This window comes from Poecilia reticulata, chromosome 7, assembly GCF_904066995.2.
Source record: "Poecilia reticulata chromosome 7, P_reticulata-male-v2, whole genome shotgun sequence".
NCBI classification, from domain to species: Eukaryota; Metazoa; Chordata; class Actinopteri; order Cyprinodontiformes; family Poeciliidae; genus Poecilia; species Poecilia reticulata.
In genome coordinates this window covers 847,085-860,853 of record NC_088836.1, presented here as the reverse complement: position 1 = coordinate 860,853, position 13,769 = coordinate 847,085, and the positions used below count along the sequence as shown (strand labels likewise).

General features: G+C 41.3%; 1 protein-coding gene across 12 annotated transcripts in view; it reads right to left on the bottom strand.

The window, feature by feature from the left end:
* agrn (agrin) overlaps window positions 1–13,769 on the bottom strand; it is a 464,513-nt gene that overhangs the window by 167,774 nt on the left and 282,970 nt on the right. For all 12 annotated transcript variants that reach the window (XM_081608532.1, XM_081608541.1, XM_081608536.1 and 9 more), the window contains one exon: window positions 12,264–12,479. In XM_081608532.1, coding sequence (XP_081464658.1) covers window positions 12,264–12,479 — 216 coding nt within the window. The remainder of the gene's footprint in view (window positions 1–12,263; window positions 12,480–13,769) is intronic.

Below are 13,769 nucleotides of genomic sequence, written 5' to 3'. Positions count from 1 at the left end.
AAGTCATGATGACGCCCCGCTTTGCATCACTTGCTGCAGAGGATCATGTTACATTGCTTAGCCAATCAGAGGATCATGTTACATTGCTTAGCCAATCAGAGCTGCGGAGGAGCCCTGATTGAAGGAGCTCCACTCTCAGCATGGATTTGAACTTTTGTCTTTCATTACTTCAGCAAAGCTCACAGTTTTTTACCAAATTCTGTAGTCTAAATCTGCTCCTTAGTCTCATTTTTTCTGGGCTGCTACTGCCTCTAGTGGCGTGGGGGTGGTAGCACAACTAATATAATTACATTACTAAATCAGAATACCGCAAAGTATTTATTGTTTATTATTAATTTTTCATTTTTCCTCCCACAGTCCAAAAAAAAAAAACATGACTGTCAGGTTAATTGGCCTCTCTAAATTGTCCCTAGGTGTGAGAGTGTGAGTATGGTTGTGTGTCTCTGTGTTGCCCTGCGACAGACTGGCGACCTGTCCAGGGTGACCCCGCCTCTCGCCCGGAACGTTAGCTGGAGATGGGCACCAGCAACCCTCCCGACCCCACTGAGGGACAAGGGTGAAAGAAAATGGATGGATGGATGGATGGATGGATTAATTTTTCATTCTCTTAAGAATGTAGAGCTAATTAAATGATCTAAACAAGACCTTAAAGTGGTTCCAGTTTCTCTCGATGGCCAACCTGTTGAAACTGTGGCAAATTTTAAATACCTTGGGTCGTTCCTGGACAGTCAGCTCAACTGTGCTGAAAACACTGACTATATTTTGAAGAACTTTTCTCAGAGACTCAACCTTTTAAGAAGACTTAGTGATCATGGAGTGACCCGACTCTAGTTGGGTCACTGCTATGTCTTGAATTTGGGTTAAAAAAATCATATTTTATTTATCACCACAGAAGGGTTCAGTGAATGTGCATATGAAACTGGTGGGTTCGGTACCTCAAAAAAGGTTAAGAACCACTGATCTAATCATTCAGGATCATTTTTTATTGTTTCCATAAAATTACAAATTCATTGTGAATGTCATACCTACAGCGCTGCTGCTGGAACAGCTTTCAGCTGTGTTGCATCATCCCCCCTTTAAACAAACGGTTTCAAGCAGTAGACTAAAGAGACAAATCACTGTGGCTGTGAAAATTAAGTGTTTTCCAATTCTTGTTCAATGATGGACTTTAGCCACTCTGAATTTTTTTTCTTTATAAATAAGATAATTTTATTAGTCTCCCATAAATCCGTAATTAAATATAACAGGTCTGCACTGTCTGAAGGTCTGCTTTGGCACCTAACCCAGACTATAAACACTTCTGCGGTCAAAGACAGAAAGAGCCCAGTGTTTTTTTTTAGGTTTCATTGGCTCCAGTGGCCTTTATTTGATAGTTAGTTGACAGGAAAGTGAGTAACGAGAGAGGGGGAAGACATGTAGCAAAGGTCACCAGGCTGGGAATCGAACCTGCGACAGCTGCATTGAGGACTGAGGCCTCCATATGTGGGTTGTGCTTATGTATAGCTGAGTGTGTGGGAGCCTTTAGCCTCCACCTCACTTAGAAAACAGTAACTCGTCTGAGATGACCATAACAAGATTCACTGTGGTAACGCATATCTTTCTGTTTCAGATGACGAGTTAAACTGAAAAGGTTAAGCAGCACAGAGGACAATGCTCTGTTCATGTGCGCGTTCACGTTTGCATGGGGTGACACAGAAAACCTGTTTGGAAAATGTGTCAATGTGAGAGACTCCGATATCTGGAGACGTGTAAACAACTGGCTAGATTGCAACAAAAATGTTCGTTTCACTGTGTAAACAGGGCCTTGAACCCATAGAGATGGATTGAGTGAGCAACTTGGTAGCACTCATTTGGCCACTATAAGTTAAGAACATAAAGCTTTAACAGATTTTAGTGGCATTGCAGAGTGATTTTTCTCTTGTTTACTTAATAATAACCAAGACCTTCTATACTTTTAGCACTAAACTGTAATAATCAGTGAGAAAAGTCTGCCTTTCAGCTGTACTCCTGAATGCTGTCACAGGAGTCCAGGACTAATCTGAATTAGACATGATGGATTCTTAGAGTCACAGCAAAAAACGCCTGAATAAATGCAATGTACATTATGCAGCAAAGGAAATTAGAAGATCAGACATATATCCATTATGGAGATTTTTTTGGACTGGCAATGTGCCCTTATTGCATAAGCGATACTAAAGAATGACTGATATCATTAAAGATACAGGGAAGAATCTTTTTAGTTATCTAGCTTTGCTAGCAAAGTCGTTAGCTATCAGCTAGCCAATAGCACACCAACAACAGCCTAATGTCTGTATGATAAAAATACAGAATCGATAGATAAGAACAGTTCCTCCTCACCTGGCTGTCTCCTCCTGCTCAGTAGTTCTTCAGAGAAAGGCAGACGCAGAGGCCTGTCAGTGTCTGTTGTATTTCATTACCTCTCTGCTTAAACCGCGACTCCGAGCTGAAGCAGAAACGATACTTCAACGTTTTCTGTCATCTGACAAGCAGCAAGTCTACTCCACTTTATTCACCAAAAACGTTTTTTATAATTCACCAAAAACTGTTCTGTAATCTGGAACGTTCGCTACGTTGAGCTCCGCAGTTAGCCGCTTTATCTCACTGCGCGAGAGGCAATTGCGTCATGCGTCACGGGCAAAAGGTCAAAGGTAACAAGGTGACCAGAGGGCTTATTATGTTGTACAAAAAAGAAACAAAATAGCAAAGAATTTTAGCACATTTTTATGTGTCAGAAGAGGGCTTAGGAAATACCAAAAAAAAAAAAGAAATTTGACCAAAAGGGCACTTGAGGGCAAGGAGCAAAAACGGCAGGTGCTCAGGCACCCCCAGCTCCCCCCTCTGCACGTGCCTGCTTGCAGTAATGTGTGTGTTTACCATCCACATCACTCAAAACTGCAGCTGGCTGGGTCAAGCAGTCCATCTGTAAATCAGCAAATGATTTGAAGAACATCACTGGTACATAGTACCTCTGAAGATAACAACTGTTGGATGTTGCATGTAACAATTTTAAAAAGTCTGGCTGTGTTTTTTATTAGTTTCCGTGCCCTGGCGGGGGTGGTGTGTTTGCATAGCAGAAGGCCAGGCGATGGGTGGCTGGGAAACTTGTTCAGCTAACCAACATTTTCCTGTGACTGGATCCATCAGAAGCTCTTTTGCTGCAGCATTAATGCCCACCACTCCTCCAGAATGAAACAATATAAAAACAAAAGGAATTTAAAGGATTTTAAGGACGATGATGTCTCAGACATAAAACCCATTAATGCCATTTTCACACAAACATGCTGCAAAACAAAGACTTCCACCTGATTTTTATCTTTCATTCACACTAACAATTTTTTGGATAAAAAATGTGTTGTATATCTGTGGAGAGAAGCAATGTCAGAGCTCCATTTACAATATGAATACCAGTTTCAGAAATATCACCATAGCAACTGTTTTTGGGACTTTTTCCCTCTCACTTTGCCCCGACTCTGCTGCCATTAAACCTCAACTGAAGCTGGAGAAGTTGATTGCAAAAAAAGGTTAAGAGATTTTTTGTATTGGGATATTTCCAACCTAGCAGTACTTAAGCCATGTTAAGGATCTTCTTTATTGTATTTTGATGTTAATTTTATCGCCATCTGCTGGTGGCCCAGAGGTGTTAGAAGATTTTGGATTGGAATTCCAGAGACGGATGGATTTCTTTCAAAAACCAAGGAATGAATATTGGAGCAGCCAGAAGGTCAGATTTTTTTAATAGTTGATGCTCAGCATGCAGCCTTAGTACAAAGTGGCAACAACCTTGAACAGACATTAGAACCTTCTGGAATAAAAGAGAAAAAAGGCACTTTCATATCACCAAAGTGCGTGAATTAAGAGTCTATATGTTGGAAACTAAACAAAAAGCTCAAGTTGTAAATATGAAAAAACTAAATTAACCCATGGGGCAGAAAGTGTATTTTGCACTTTCTCTAAATTTTGGATGGAGGTTGTCGTTGCTGTCAGAGTCAAAAGTTTGCAGAGCTTCGATGCTGAAAGTTTCTCTCGCTCACTTTGGCATTCAGCTGTCGTTAGTCTGTCAAAACTCCTGATGCGGCAGACTTCAGCTCCCTGCAAAAGGTTTTCACAGATATCTCGGACATATTGCTGAGAACAGACGATTTCTTTGAGCTTTTGGACATGGGCTGCTGGACCTGCTGAAAGGGTCAAGGAGTTTTCATCAAACGTCTCACTGAAACATATCTTGGCAATTTGCAAAAGTGCTCAATAACTTGGGGTGCACAGCGCTTTTTGTACAAAAGGTGAAAAGCAGAGATGATAATCTCCGTCGAGTCTGACTGAATGCTAGGTTTTCATTTCTCCAAGAACAAATAAACTGATGTGCTGCATCCTGGAGGAGCTCCACTTCAGCTTCCACAGACCATTGAATCTTGCATCCAGAAAGATGTGGGATTACTGATTACAGCTTTGTAAACATCAGTGCGTCTGTGCGGTTAGTGTATTAAAGCCTGAAGCGTTCTCTCCAGCACGTTCCAGGTCACGTTCAGGAACCTCACGTTCCCTTTGTGCTGCTTATATTTTTTTGTTTTCAAACTTTTTTAGCAACCCTCACAGACTTTCCTTATCTAGCTTTTTTTTTTATCATAGCACCACGATTGGGTTTAGCCCCTGGGATAATTATGTTTTTGATAAGAGCATTTGTGATGCTCTCAGATGGCGCTTATCTTAGTAACATAGGGAAACGGAAAATAATCTGCTGCCTTTATATTTTAGTAAAAACATTATTTATTCATTACTGAGATAATGCAGCGACTGCAAACTGAGAGCAGGTGAGTCTTATCTGGTTCTGACTTTGTTGGACAAAATTAATTTAAATTGATCAAAAACATGTTATTAACAAAGTTCAGTGCTCATTTTAAGGTTTTATTGTTTATCTGATTTTAATAATAGTTTTTGTTGGTTTTGCAGTTCAGTACCTTCAAAGGAATTCTAAAAAATATATTATTTTCAGCAAAACTAATTTACATGGGTTTATTTATAAAAAACATTTTGAAACAGGGTGGCAGCTGAGGTTTTACAAATGTGTTGAAGAGATCTTTTATTTTGACAATTTAATTTTCAGTGTCACTGAGGGACGGTCAGCTGGCTTTTAACCAAATTATTCCTTTTCCCTCCCATCGTTATGTCAATATATCAATTTGGCAAAAAAAAAATTAAATAAATAGTGGAATCTGTATTCCCACAATACAGATTTTTTGGTTTGGTGTTTAGTGTGACAACGAAAAATCTAAATTTTTATCATGAGAAGAAATTTATCGTTCTCATGATACAAATCATGAGAACGATACGATAAAAGCCCACCTGTAATACTCAGGAGGGCCAGTAGATGGGGATCATGTTGTCACTTATGACAAATCCATCATGAGCATGCCTGAATGTTTTTTTTCTTCAAGTTTTTGCATTTTTCATCTTTGGTCAAAGATGAATTTATCCTACTGTTGCTTAAGATCTCAATCTATCAGAGCTACACAAAAAATATGTCTGTTTAAAGCAGTTTGGCCAAACCATTTATCCCACAAGCCAGAATGGCCAAGTGAAAAGAACGAGGAAAAATAAATGTAAATAAAATTATATCAAGTATTTTTGTACTTGCTCGCAAATAAACTCATCATGAAATATTTAAAGTAAATACATAAAGCATTTGGACATCTTGTAGGAATGGGTTGTGTAAATCCCTGTAGATCCAAAACTTAAAAATGCTGTTTTTACTTTTTCATTATTCACAGAAAGGCACAATTCTTTTTGTCATGATTTGTGGTTCTTTAGTTCGTAGTTTTGTAGTTTGTAGTTAATATGTGTGTGTGTGTGTGTGTGTGTGTGTGTGTGTGTGTGTGTGTGTGTGTGTGTGTGTGTGTGTGTGTGTGTGTGTGTGTGTGCCGATCGATCGGCCACCCACCATTATTGGCCGTGAAAAAGCGTATGATCGCGATCACGGTCTCTTGTTGCCGATCACACAAACTGATCACCTGCTTCTCATTTCTCAGCCTGCCTGCGCAGCTGGTCTCCTCTTTGCGCAAACGCGCAGCAACAAATACTAATACTTGACGGGGTTTGGCTATATCGAGGCTCACTGCAGTAAACGGAGCGATCAGATAGCAGGTAAAGCAGCGCACAGCTACAAAAACTCACCCGGATTAGCATAACTGTCGGAAAGCTAAAAAAAATAACCCGCAAAATGATTTAAGTCTTCCGAGCTGAATCCGTGTATGGTTCGTTCTTTGGTTTTTTTCGTTTCAAAATAAAATTGCAAAAACAAAACAAGCATGTGTTGTTTTTTTGTTGTTGTCGTTTTTAAAACTAAATTAGAAAAACAGCAATTGCAAAAATAAAAAAGAAAATGAGCTGTCAATTTTGGTTTTCATTATTTCATTTTTGACAAGCGGTCTGTCCCGGAAGTTCTCTCTGTCCGGCTGACACAGGGACCGAATCACACACAGTATGCAGGCTGCAGGGACACAAGCTTGTTCATTTCAGGCTATTTACTGTAGTATTTTCTGCCAGCCGCAAGTCAGTTTAAGTAATGCTCCTGTGAGAAACAAATAATACCGGACATCTGGTCACCGAGAAAAATGGTTAGCCTGAGTTTTTAGTTAAGTTTTTTATTTTGAAAGGCCAGAGCACCTTTGGCTTTCCGCTGCAGCCACACCCGTCTCGTCTCTGGACCAGCAAGATGGCTTCCATTGCACTGCGCCTCCAGCAGCGACAAACAGAGGTACGTATACTATTAATTTGTCACAAAAAGTTGTTTTAAGATGTTTTTAGGCTAGAAAGTAGCTATTATAGCTTAATTTACGCACTTAGTTATGTGCAGTTTGAAATATACTCCGGAGTTTTCGGAGCAGCATAGCTCCGCTAACAGGGCCAGGCGGCTCCAGGAGGCTCCAGGAGGCTCCAGGCGGCTCCAGGCGGCTCCAGGCTCAGCGGCCGGGTGGAGGTGTTTACCCCGCTAACCAAGGTCTGATCTCGGAAAGTCACCTTGTCTGTTCTGCTGCTTGATATCTGATCGTAGCGTCTCAAAGTGTGACATGAAGAGTTTAATGTGTTTGCATATATACTATTTGATACGTGTGTCAAAATATAATATTCCTCTCTGGAGAGTTCGATACGTCTGAAGATGTTGGTATCTTCTATCTAAACATTGATAGAAGATCAATGTTTAGATAGAAACATTGTTTCTATCTAAACATTACTAATATTTCCTTCCTCTGATCTTTTTGTAGTTTGTAAATTCATATTATTTGTGTGTGTGAAATATATTCTTCCCTTTGATTGGCTTCTTGCGTGCAGTGTGAATTTTTTAATATTTATTTTTTATTGTTTCACGCAGGCAGCTCTTAGGAGGAGAGGCCTCAGCTTCAGGTTTGGATGCAGCTTCCCAGAATCTCCCAGTGATCCTCTTCCTCCTCCTGACATCGTCTTCTTCGCTGTCTCCTCATCTTTTATATAGCTACATAAATTATAGGAATGTTTTTTCATGATTCCCCAAACATTGGCTGAATATCTGCGTATGTTATTGTAATAAATACATTTTTATAAAAATGTTTTGTCTCTGTTTATTTTGTAAGATTTGAGTTTAAAGCTCTGACTACATATAGGTTGATACAAATTACGTATTAAATCATTATTTTTAATGTTTCTTGCTTATAAATCCAGAGATAAGAAATAATGAAAAGTATCAACTCAAAAGTTGTTCATTATGTGTAGTCAGTTGAGTCTAATAACTGCCACCTTATTCCTCTCCGTAAACTCCCAGCTGCCTTCCAAACAGCCCAGACATTGATCAAACATGTTTTCCGCCTGCACGGCATCCCACAAAACATCGTCTCTGACAGAGGACCCCAGTTTCATCTCAGGTCTGGAAACACTTCAGCACAGCCCTCGAAGCCAAAGTCACACTCACCTCCGGTTACCACCCACAGTCTAACGGTCAGGTAGAATGGTTAAATCAAGAACTTGAATCCATCCTACGATGCCTCACGGCTTCCAACCCCTCAGACTGGTCCTTGTTTCTGCCTTGGGTGGAATATGCCCATAATTTTCTTGTTTCAGCTGCCACAGGCCTGTCCCCCTTTGAGGTCACTTTGGGCTACCAACCTCCCCTGCTGCCCACCGATGAAACAGAGATTGCTGTTACGTCGGTACGTCATCATATCCGTCGCTCGTTCAGAATTCAAATAGCCCACAGACCTTTTCTCATCACTCACTCTCTCTTCCAGCCCGCTCCAGTTGCCGCTTCCCCGAGGACACTGCTGAGCTGTATTGTTTTGGTGCTCTTTAGTAATTAAACCTCTTTTACTGATTATTGGTTCTCTTGTTTTTGCATGTGGGTCAAGAAGTTACCTTCCCCATGACAATAAGTACATCAAGGACAAAGCCTCAACAGACAATGTGCTCAGCGAATGTCTCAGACAATGGGGAACAGAGGACGAGGTGCTGGAGGTACCATCATGGGAGGACAAGCCCCTACATGGGATGTACCACCGACCAATAACGGAAGTTTCTGATATCAGGAAATCCTACCAATGGCTGGAAAAACCTGGACTCAAGCCAGCACAGAGGCACTCATCCTGGATGCACAGGAACAGACTCTAAACACCAGAGCAATAGAGGCTCAGATCTACCACACCAGACAAGACCCAAGGTGTAGGTTGTGCAAGGAGGCCCCTGAGACAGTCCAGCACATAACAGCAGGGTGCAAGATGCTGGCAGGGAAAGCATACATGGAACGACATAACCAAGTGGTGGGCATAGTGTACAGAAACATCTGTTCAGAATATGGACTGGAAGGCCCGAGATCAAAGTGGGGAACACCCCCAAAGGTGGTGGAGAATGACCGAGCTAAGATCCTGTGGGACTTCCAGATCCAGACAGACAAGATGGTAATGGAGAACCAACCGGACATTGTGGTGGTGGATAAAGAACAGAGGAAAGCCGTTGTGGTGGATGTAGCAATACCAAGTGATTACAACATCAGGAAAAAGGAGCAGGAGAAACTGGAGAAATACCAGGGCCTCAGGGAGGAACTGGAAAAGACCTGGAAGGTGAAGACCACAGTGGTGCCTGTGGTCATCGGGGCCCTCGGGGCAGTCACCCCCAAACTGGAGCAGTGGCTCAAACAGATCCCAGGAACAACATCAGACATCTCAGTCCAGAAATGTGCAGTTCTAGGCACAGCCAAGATACTGCGCAGAACCCTCAAGCTCCCAGGCCTCTGGTAGAGGACCCGAGCTCAGAGGATGAAAGAGAGAGAGAGAGAGAGAGAGAGAGAGAGAGAGAGAGAGAGAGAGAGAGAGAGAGAGAGAGAGACCACCCACGGAGGGTGAGAAGGGAATTATTTATTTATTTTTTTTATATGTATATATATTGGGACAGGACAGTCAGCCTTTGCCCCAAACACTGTACACTCCTGGTTTAAATGTTAATTTTCCAGAAAAGAAAATTATTTTAAAAATATGATTTACTGAATAGCAGCTAATAAAATATGCTAGCAGAAAACAATAACAATTTTTTACTTGGTGAAATGCAGGTAAAGGACTCTTCCTTCTTGGTTCAGGTCCCAGAGGATAAGTAAGTACAGTAACTTTTCTGAGTTGCTGAACAGGTAGTTATTATCAACAGTACTGTAATTAGTTTTATTATTTTGCCCCTATTTTCTTTCTCACCAGAATGTCTGCTGATGTTAAAAGTGATAATTATTGTGTTTCCAGCCGCCTCCAGAACTCATGCTCCGTCATTAAAGCTCTCACTCCACCAGCTCGTCTCTCTGGTTTTCTGCTGCTCCTGAAATGTGTTCACCTCAGTCACTCTGTTGTTCATTCTGCTGCTTCTGGATGCCCTTTTTTTCCCACTTGTACAATTACTCCCACCCACTTCAGATAATTTTTCCCTTCTCTGGTGCACCCAATGTTACTCCTAGCAGATTTTTTGTATCTGCTCGATCTAGTTATTTCCCCTCTGCCAAGTTGTGGGCAGTCACCAAGATTGTTATTAGTGCCAGGTTCAAGCCTGCGATGTAATCAAACCCCAGGAATTAGCGGCCAGGCCACACTGAGAGGAAGGCGCAGTGCTGACCAAACACTGTAGTTATTACTGAGGTTTCTGCTGCAGAGGGTCAGCTCCTTGGATTCCTGTGGTTTGAAGTCATTGCTAAAGATAAGCAATGGACAACAGTGACAGATTAGAAGGCTACCAGTGGGAGATGCATAAAGAACTCCATGTCGCCCTGCGAGGGTGCTTTAGGTGATTAAGCTTTGGGAGAGCGGCCATGTTGAATGGACATTGTATTTTATTCTGAGATAAAGACAAAAATACAAAGCTAATGTGTTTAGAGCAGAGAACAGAAGACAGTTCTTCAGCTTTCTGCTTGATGAAGAGGCTGTTGTAGCTTCAGCCATGAAGCATATCCAGCATACTTTAAGCCAGTTACCCATCTGCACTAAAGAACTTTTATATTTTAGTCTCATAGGAGATTACTGGAAAGGGTCAGCATTATGTCCAACTGCCTGGACACACTGCTACTGATCTTTTCTGGATTAACAAGAACAGGTCTGACCTTATTACAATAACAGAAAGTCAGGCCCCTCTCCATAAACGTAACAAGTTTGTTCAGCAGTAAGGTAGTAGTGGACCTCAATCCTGGAACCAGCTCCCTGTTTTTTCTGCAGGCCAGCTTGTAGCAGGAGTAGCTTAAGGTTTTCTTGGACTTTTTTAGTAGTTATGCTGCTATAGGCTTAACTCACATAGGATATGCTCACCACTTCTCCCTACAACTCATTTGTGCATTATTTACAATTATTGAAGCCCCTGCCATGGATTTCTCTCCATTTTTCTTTCTGTATAAATTACACCTGGTATAGTGATTCAGTGTTTTTCTGTGTACTTCCTTAAAAGTGATTAAAAGTTTGTTGAACTGGTTAGGATAGGTCTATGAGAAAAATAAAATATGTTCATTACATTTTTTACACTAAATCATTCTTAGTTAATGAGATTGTACTTTACTCAGTTCTGCCTTTTTTTCAGCTCCTTTCAGAATGAGCTGTTTTTGTCATTTTAAATCCAAAGAAGCTGCTGCTGACCACACCTTCTCACCCCAAATCAACATTTACACTCACACATGAAAAATAGCTGTAAACAGATACTTAACTTTACAACCACACGTCTTTGACAAGGAGAAGTGAAGCCTCCTGCACAGTGAACAAGAATGTAGCAAGTGGTTCTTGAACGCTAGGTTAACAACAAAATATTTGTCTTTTCCAGCAGCCACTGTAAAGCACATACAGTGGAACCTGCTGATCAAACATGCTTGAGCGCTGCTGGGGTTGCTAGGTAACAGGCAGTGCCTGCTGATTTGTGGTGTCACATTGGGAAGGTTTTGAAACAGATCATTTTCCAGACAAAAAATATGAACTTATTACTAAAAACAGCTTGATGTTTTTTAAGCACTATGCTGTTGTCAGAAGCAGTAGAGACCCAAATGGAAGTGCAAAATGCTGCAAAATGTGAAATTTGCATAATAGTGTAGTATTAGTAATAATAATCCCTTTTAAAGTGACTAGAACTCTTAACTTTGCGTACTCGTTTTGTGATTATTTCCTAAAGAAATCACTCCTGACCCACTGATCTGTATTTAGAAGTAACTAAATACAGATCAGTGCAGCACTGAAAAATAATAATAATAAAATAACTTCTTATAAGTTAGAAGGAACATTGAACTGAATTTGATGGGTTAAATTACATTTAGAATTTAAATGGTGTGAGCTGATTGAACTGATTTGATTTGAACCGTTCTGGAAATATGTAGTTATAAATTTGCCTTGCAAATTGCCTCTGAGTTGCCTTATTATTGACACAATATGAATAAACTCTATTTATCAGACTGGAATTGAAAAATATTTTTTTTCTGAGTAAACTTTTGATTTAAAAGTTTGACCTAGCTTTTACACCCATGCTAATCACACAATGTCTAGTTTAGAATCTCCTAACATCCAAACCATGAAATCTCACTAATACCAGAAGATGGCCAAAAATTAGATATTTTGCAATAAAAGGGCAGAAGAAAATGTCAGATTCTGTTCTATTGGTGTGAAAATATATTTTGCAGACTGTTTGCTAAGAAGCAAGCTTTAACTCTGTGTGTGAAAGCTCACACATGATGAGCTTCCACAGACATGATGTTTTATGGCCGCAGGTTAAACTGTACTTACAGCAGGGTCCCTTTCGCTGCACCTTGATCCGGCGCTGTGTATTGCACTGAGCCTTCTCCAGCTCACACTCGTTGGAGTAAGTGGAGGTGTCGGAGCCGCAAACAGGAGCCACCAAGGATGGACAGTCGAGTTTCTTGCAAACACACTCGCCCTTGGATGGGTCGGTGGAGTTCCTCTCGCACACCGCCCCAAAGCCACACAGCATTCCTCTGCAGCCTGGACCGCACAGGGACAGGAAAAGGAGAACAATTAGATGGTTACTGTCCAATTAATCGCCTTTTCAGAAACAATGGCACCCAAAGAGAAATACTTTTTCTCATCTTATTTTCAAATTCTACTAGACGGCATATTGCAACCAGATTCACTGCAGTCTTGAGAACAAAAGCACACGCAAAAAAACCTTTAAAACCTTGTATTTATATCCCTCCAACTTTTTCACATTTTGTCCTAGTAAAACCTCTAGACTCCGTGGGTTTTATTGGGATTGTACATGCCAAACCAAGACAAAGTAGTTGTGGAATGGAAGCTAGAAGATCAATGGTTTTCAAACTATGTGTTGTACTGTTCAATCAAACGAAGCATTAGAGGCTGCATAAGGAACAGTGTGACGGTTCGTTTTTCCAGCAGGACAACAACCTGAATACACAACCAGAACTATGGTTCAACGGATATTTATGTGTTAGAATGGTACAAATACCACAACATGACATTTACTGTTGCACTACATGAATGAAATGAATGGAAAACTACAGGCAGAATTTGAAAACAGTTTTAGAGGTGTACCGATCGATCAGCCACCGATCATAATCGGCTGATTTCCATGAAAAAGTGTATGATCGGTCATCGCGGATCACTGTCTCTTGTTGCCGATCGCATGCATCTCACATCGCAGCCTAAGTGTGCAGCCTGTGCAGGAGTCCAGCTCCTGGAGTCCAGGGGCTGGACTCTTTCCTTCACACTGCGCAAGCGCGCAGCAACAAACTCTAAGCAATGTGGTGAGGAACTATAACGCTCAGTGTAAATGGAGAAGTTTGCGTGTTGCGCAGGAGAAATACTTTAGGGTTGAAGAATGTCAAAATGCAACAACATAATGAATCTAATATGACATTTAAAAAACTAACACTTGACGGAGTTTGGCTACATCGAGGCTTTTACCCACAAAGCCCAGCCGGGCTCAGCCCAAAGAGGAGACGTGGGTACACCTTCCGATGGGCTCACCACCTCTCGGAGGGACCAAAGGGGTCGGGTGCAATAAGTCAGAGAATAACAACAACGTGGCGTTGGGATAGAGGCAAGAAACCAGAGTCGCTTCTCCGGTGGCACGTTTCACGTTTAGCCACATGTTGAACCATGCACGCGTAACACGGCTTCTTATCGTCAGCTCGCAGGTTAGGACTAAAAGGAAGCTGGCACGTCTGCTCAGGCTCACCTCTTGGACAGACATGAAGACGGTCAAATAGACAGTCTCACACAGCTTAGACAATCGGGCCAGCATCTGCCCAAGGC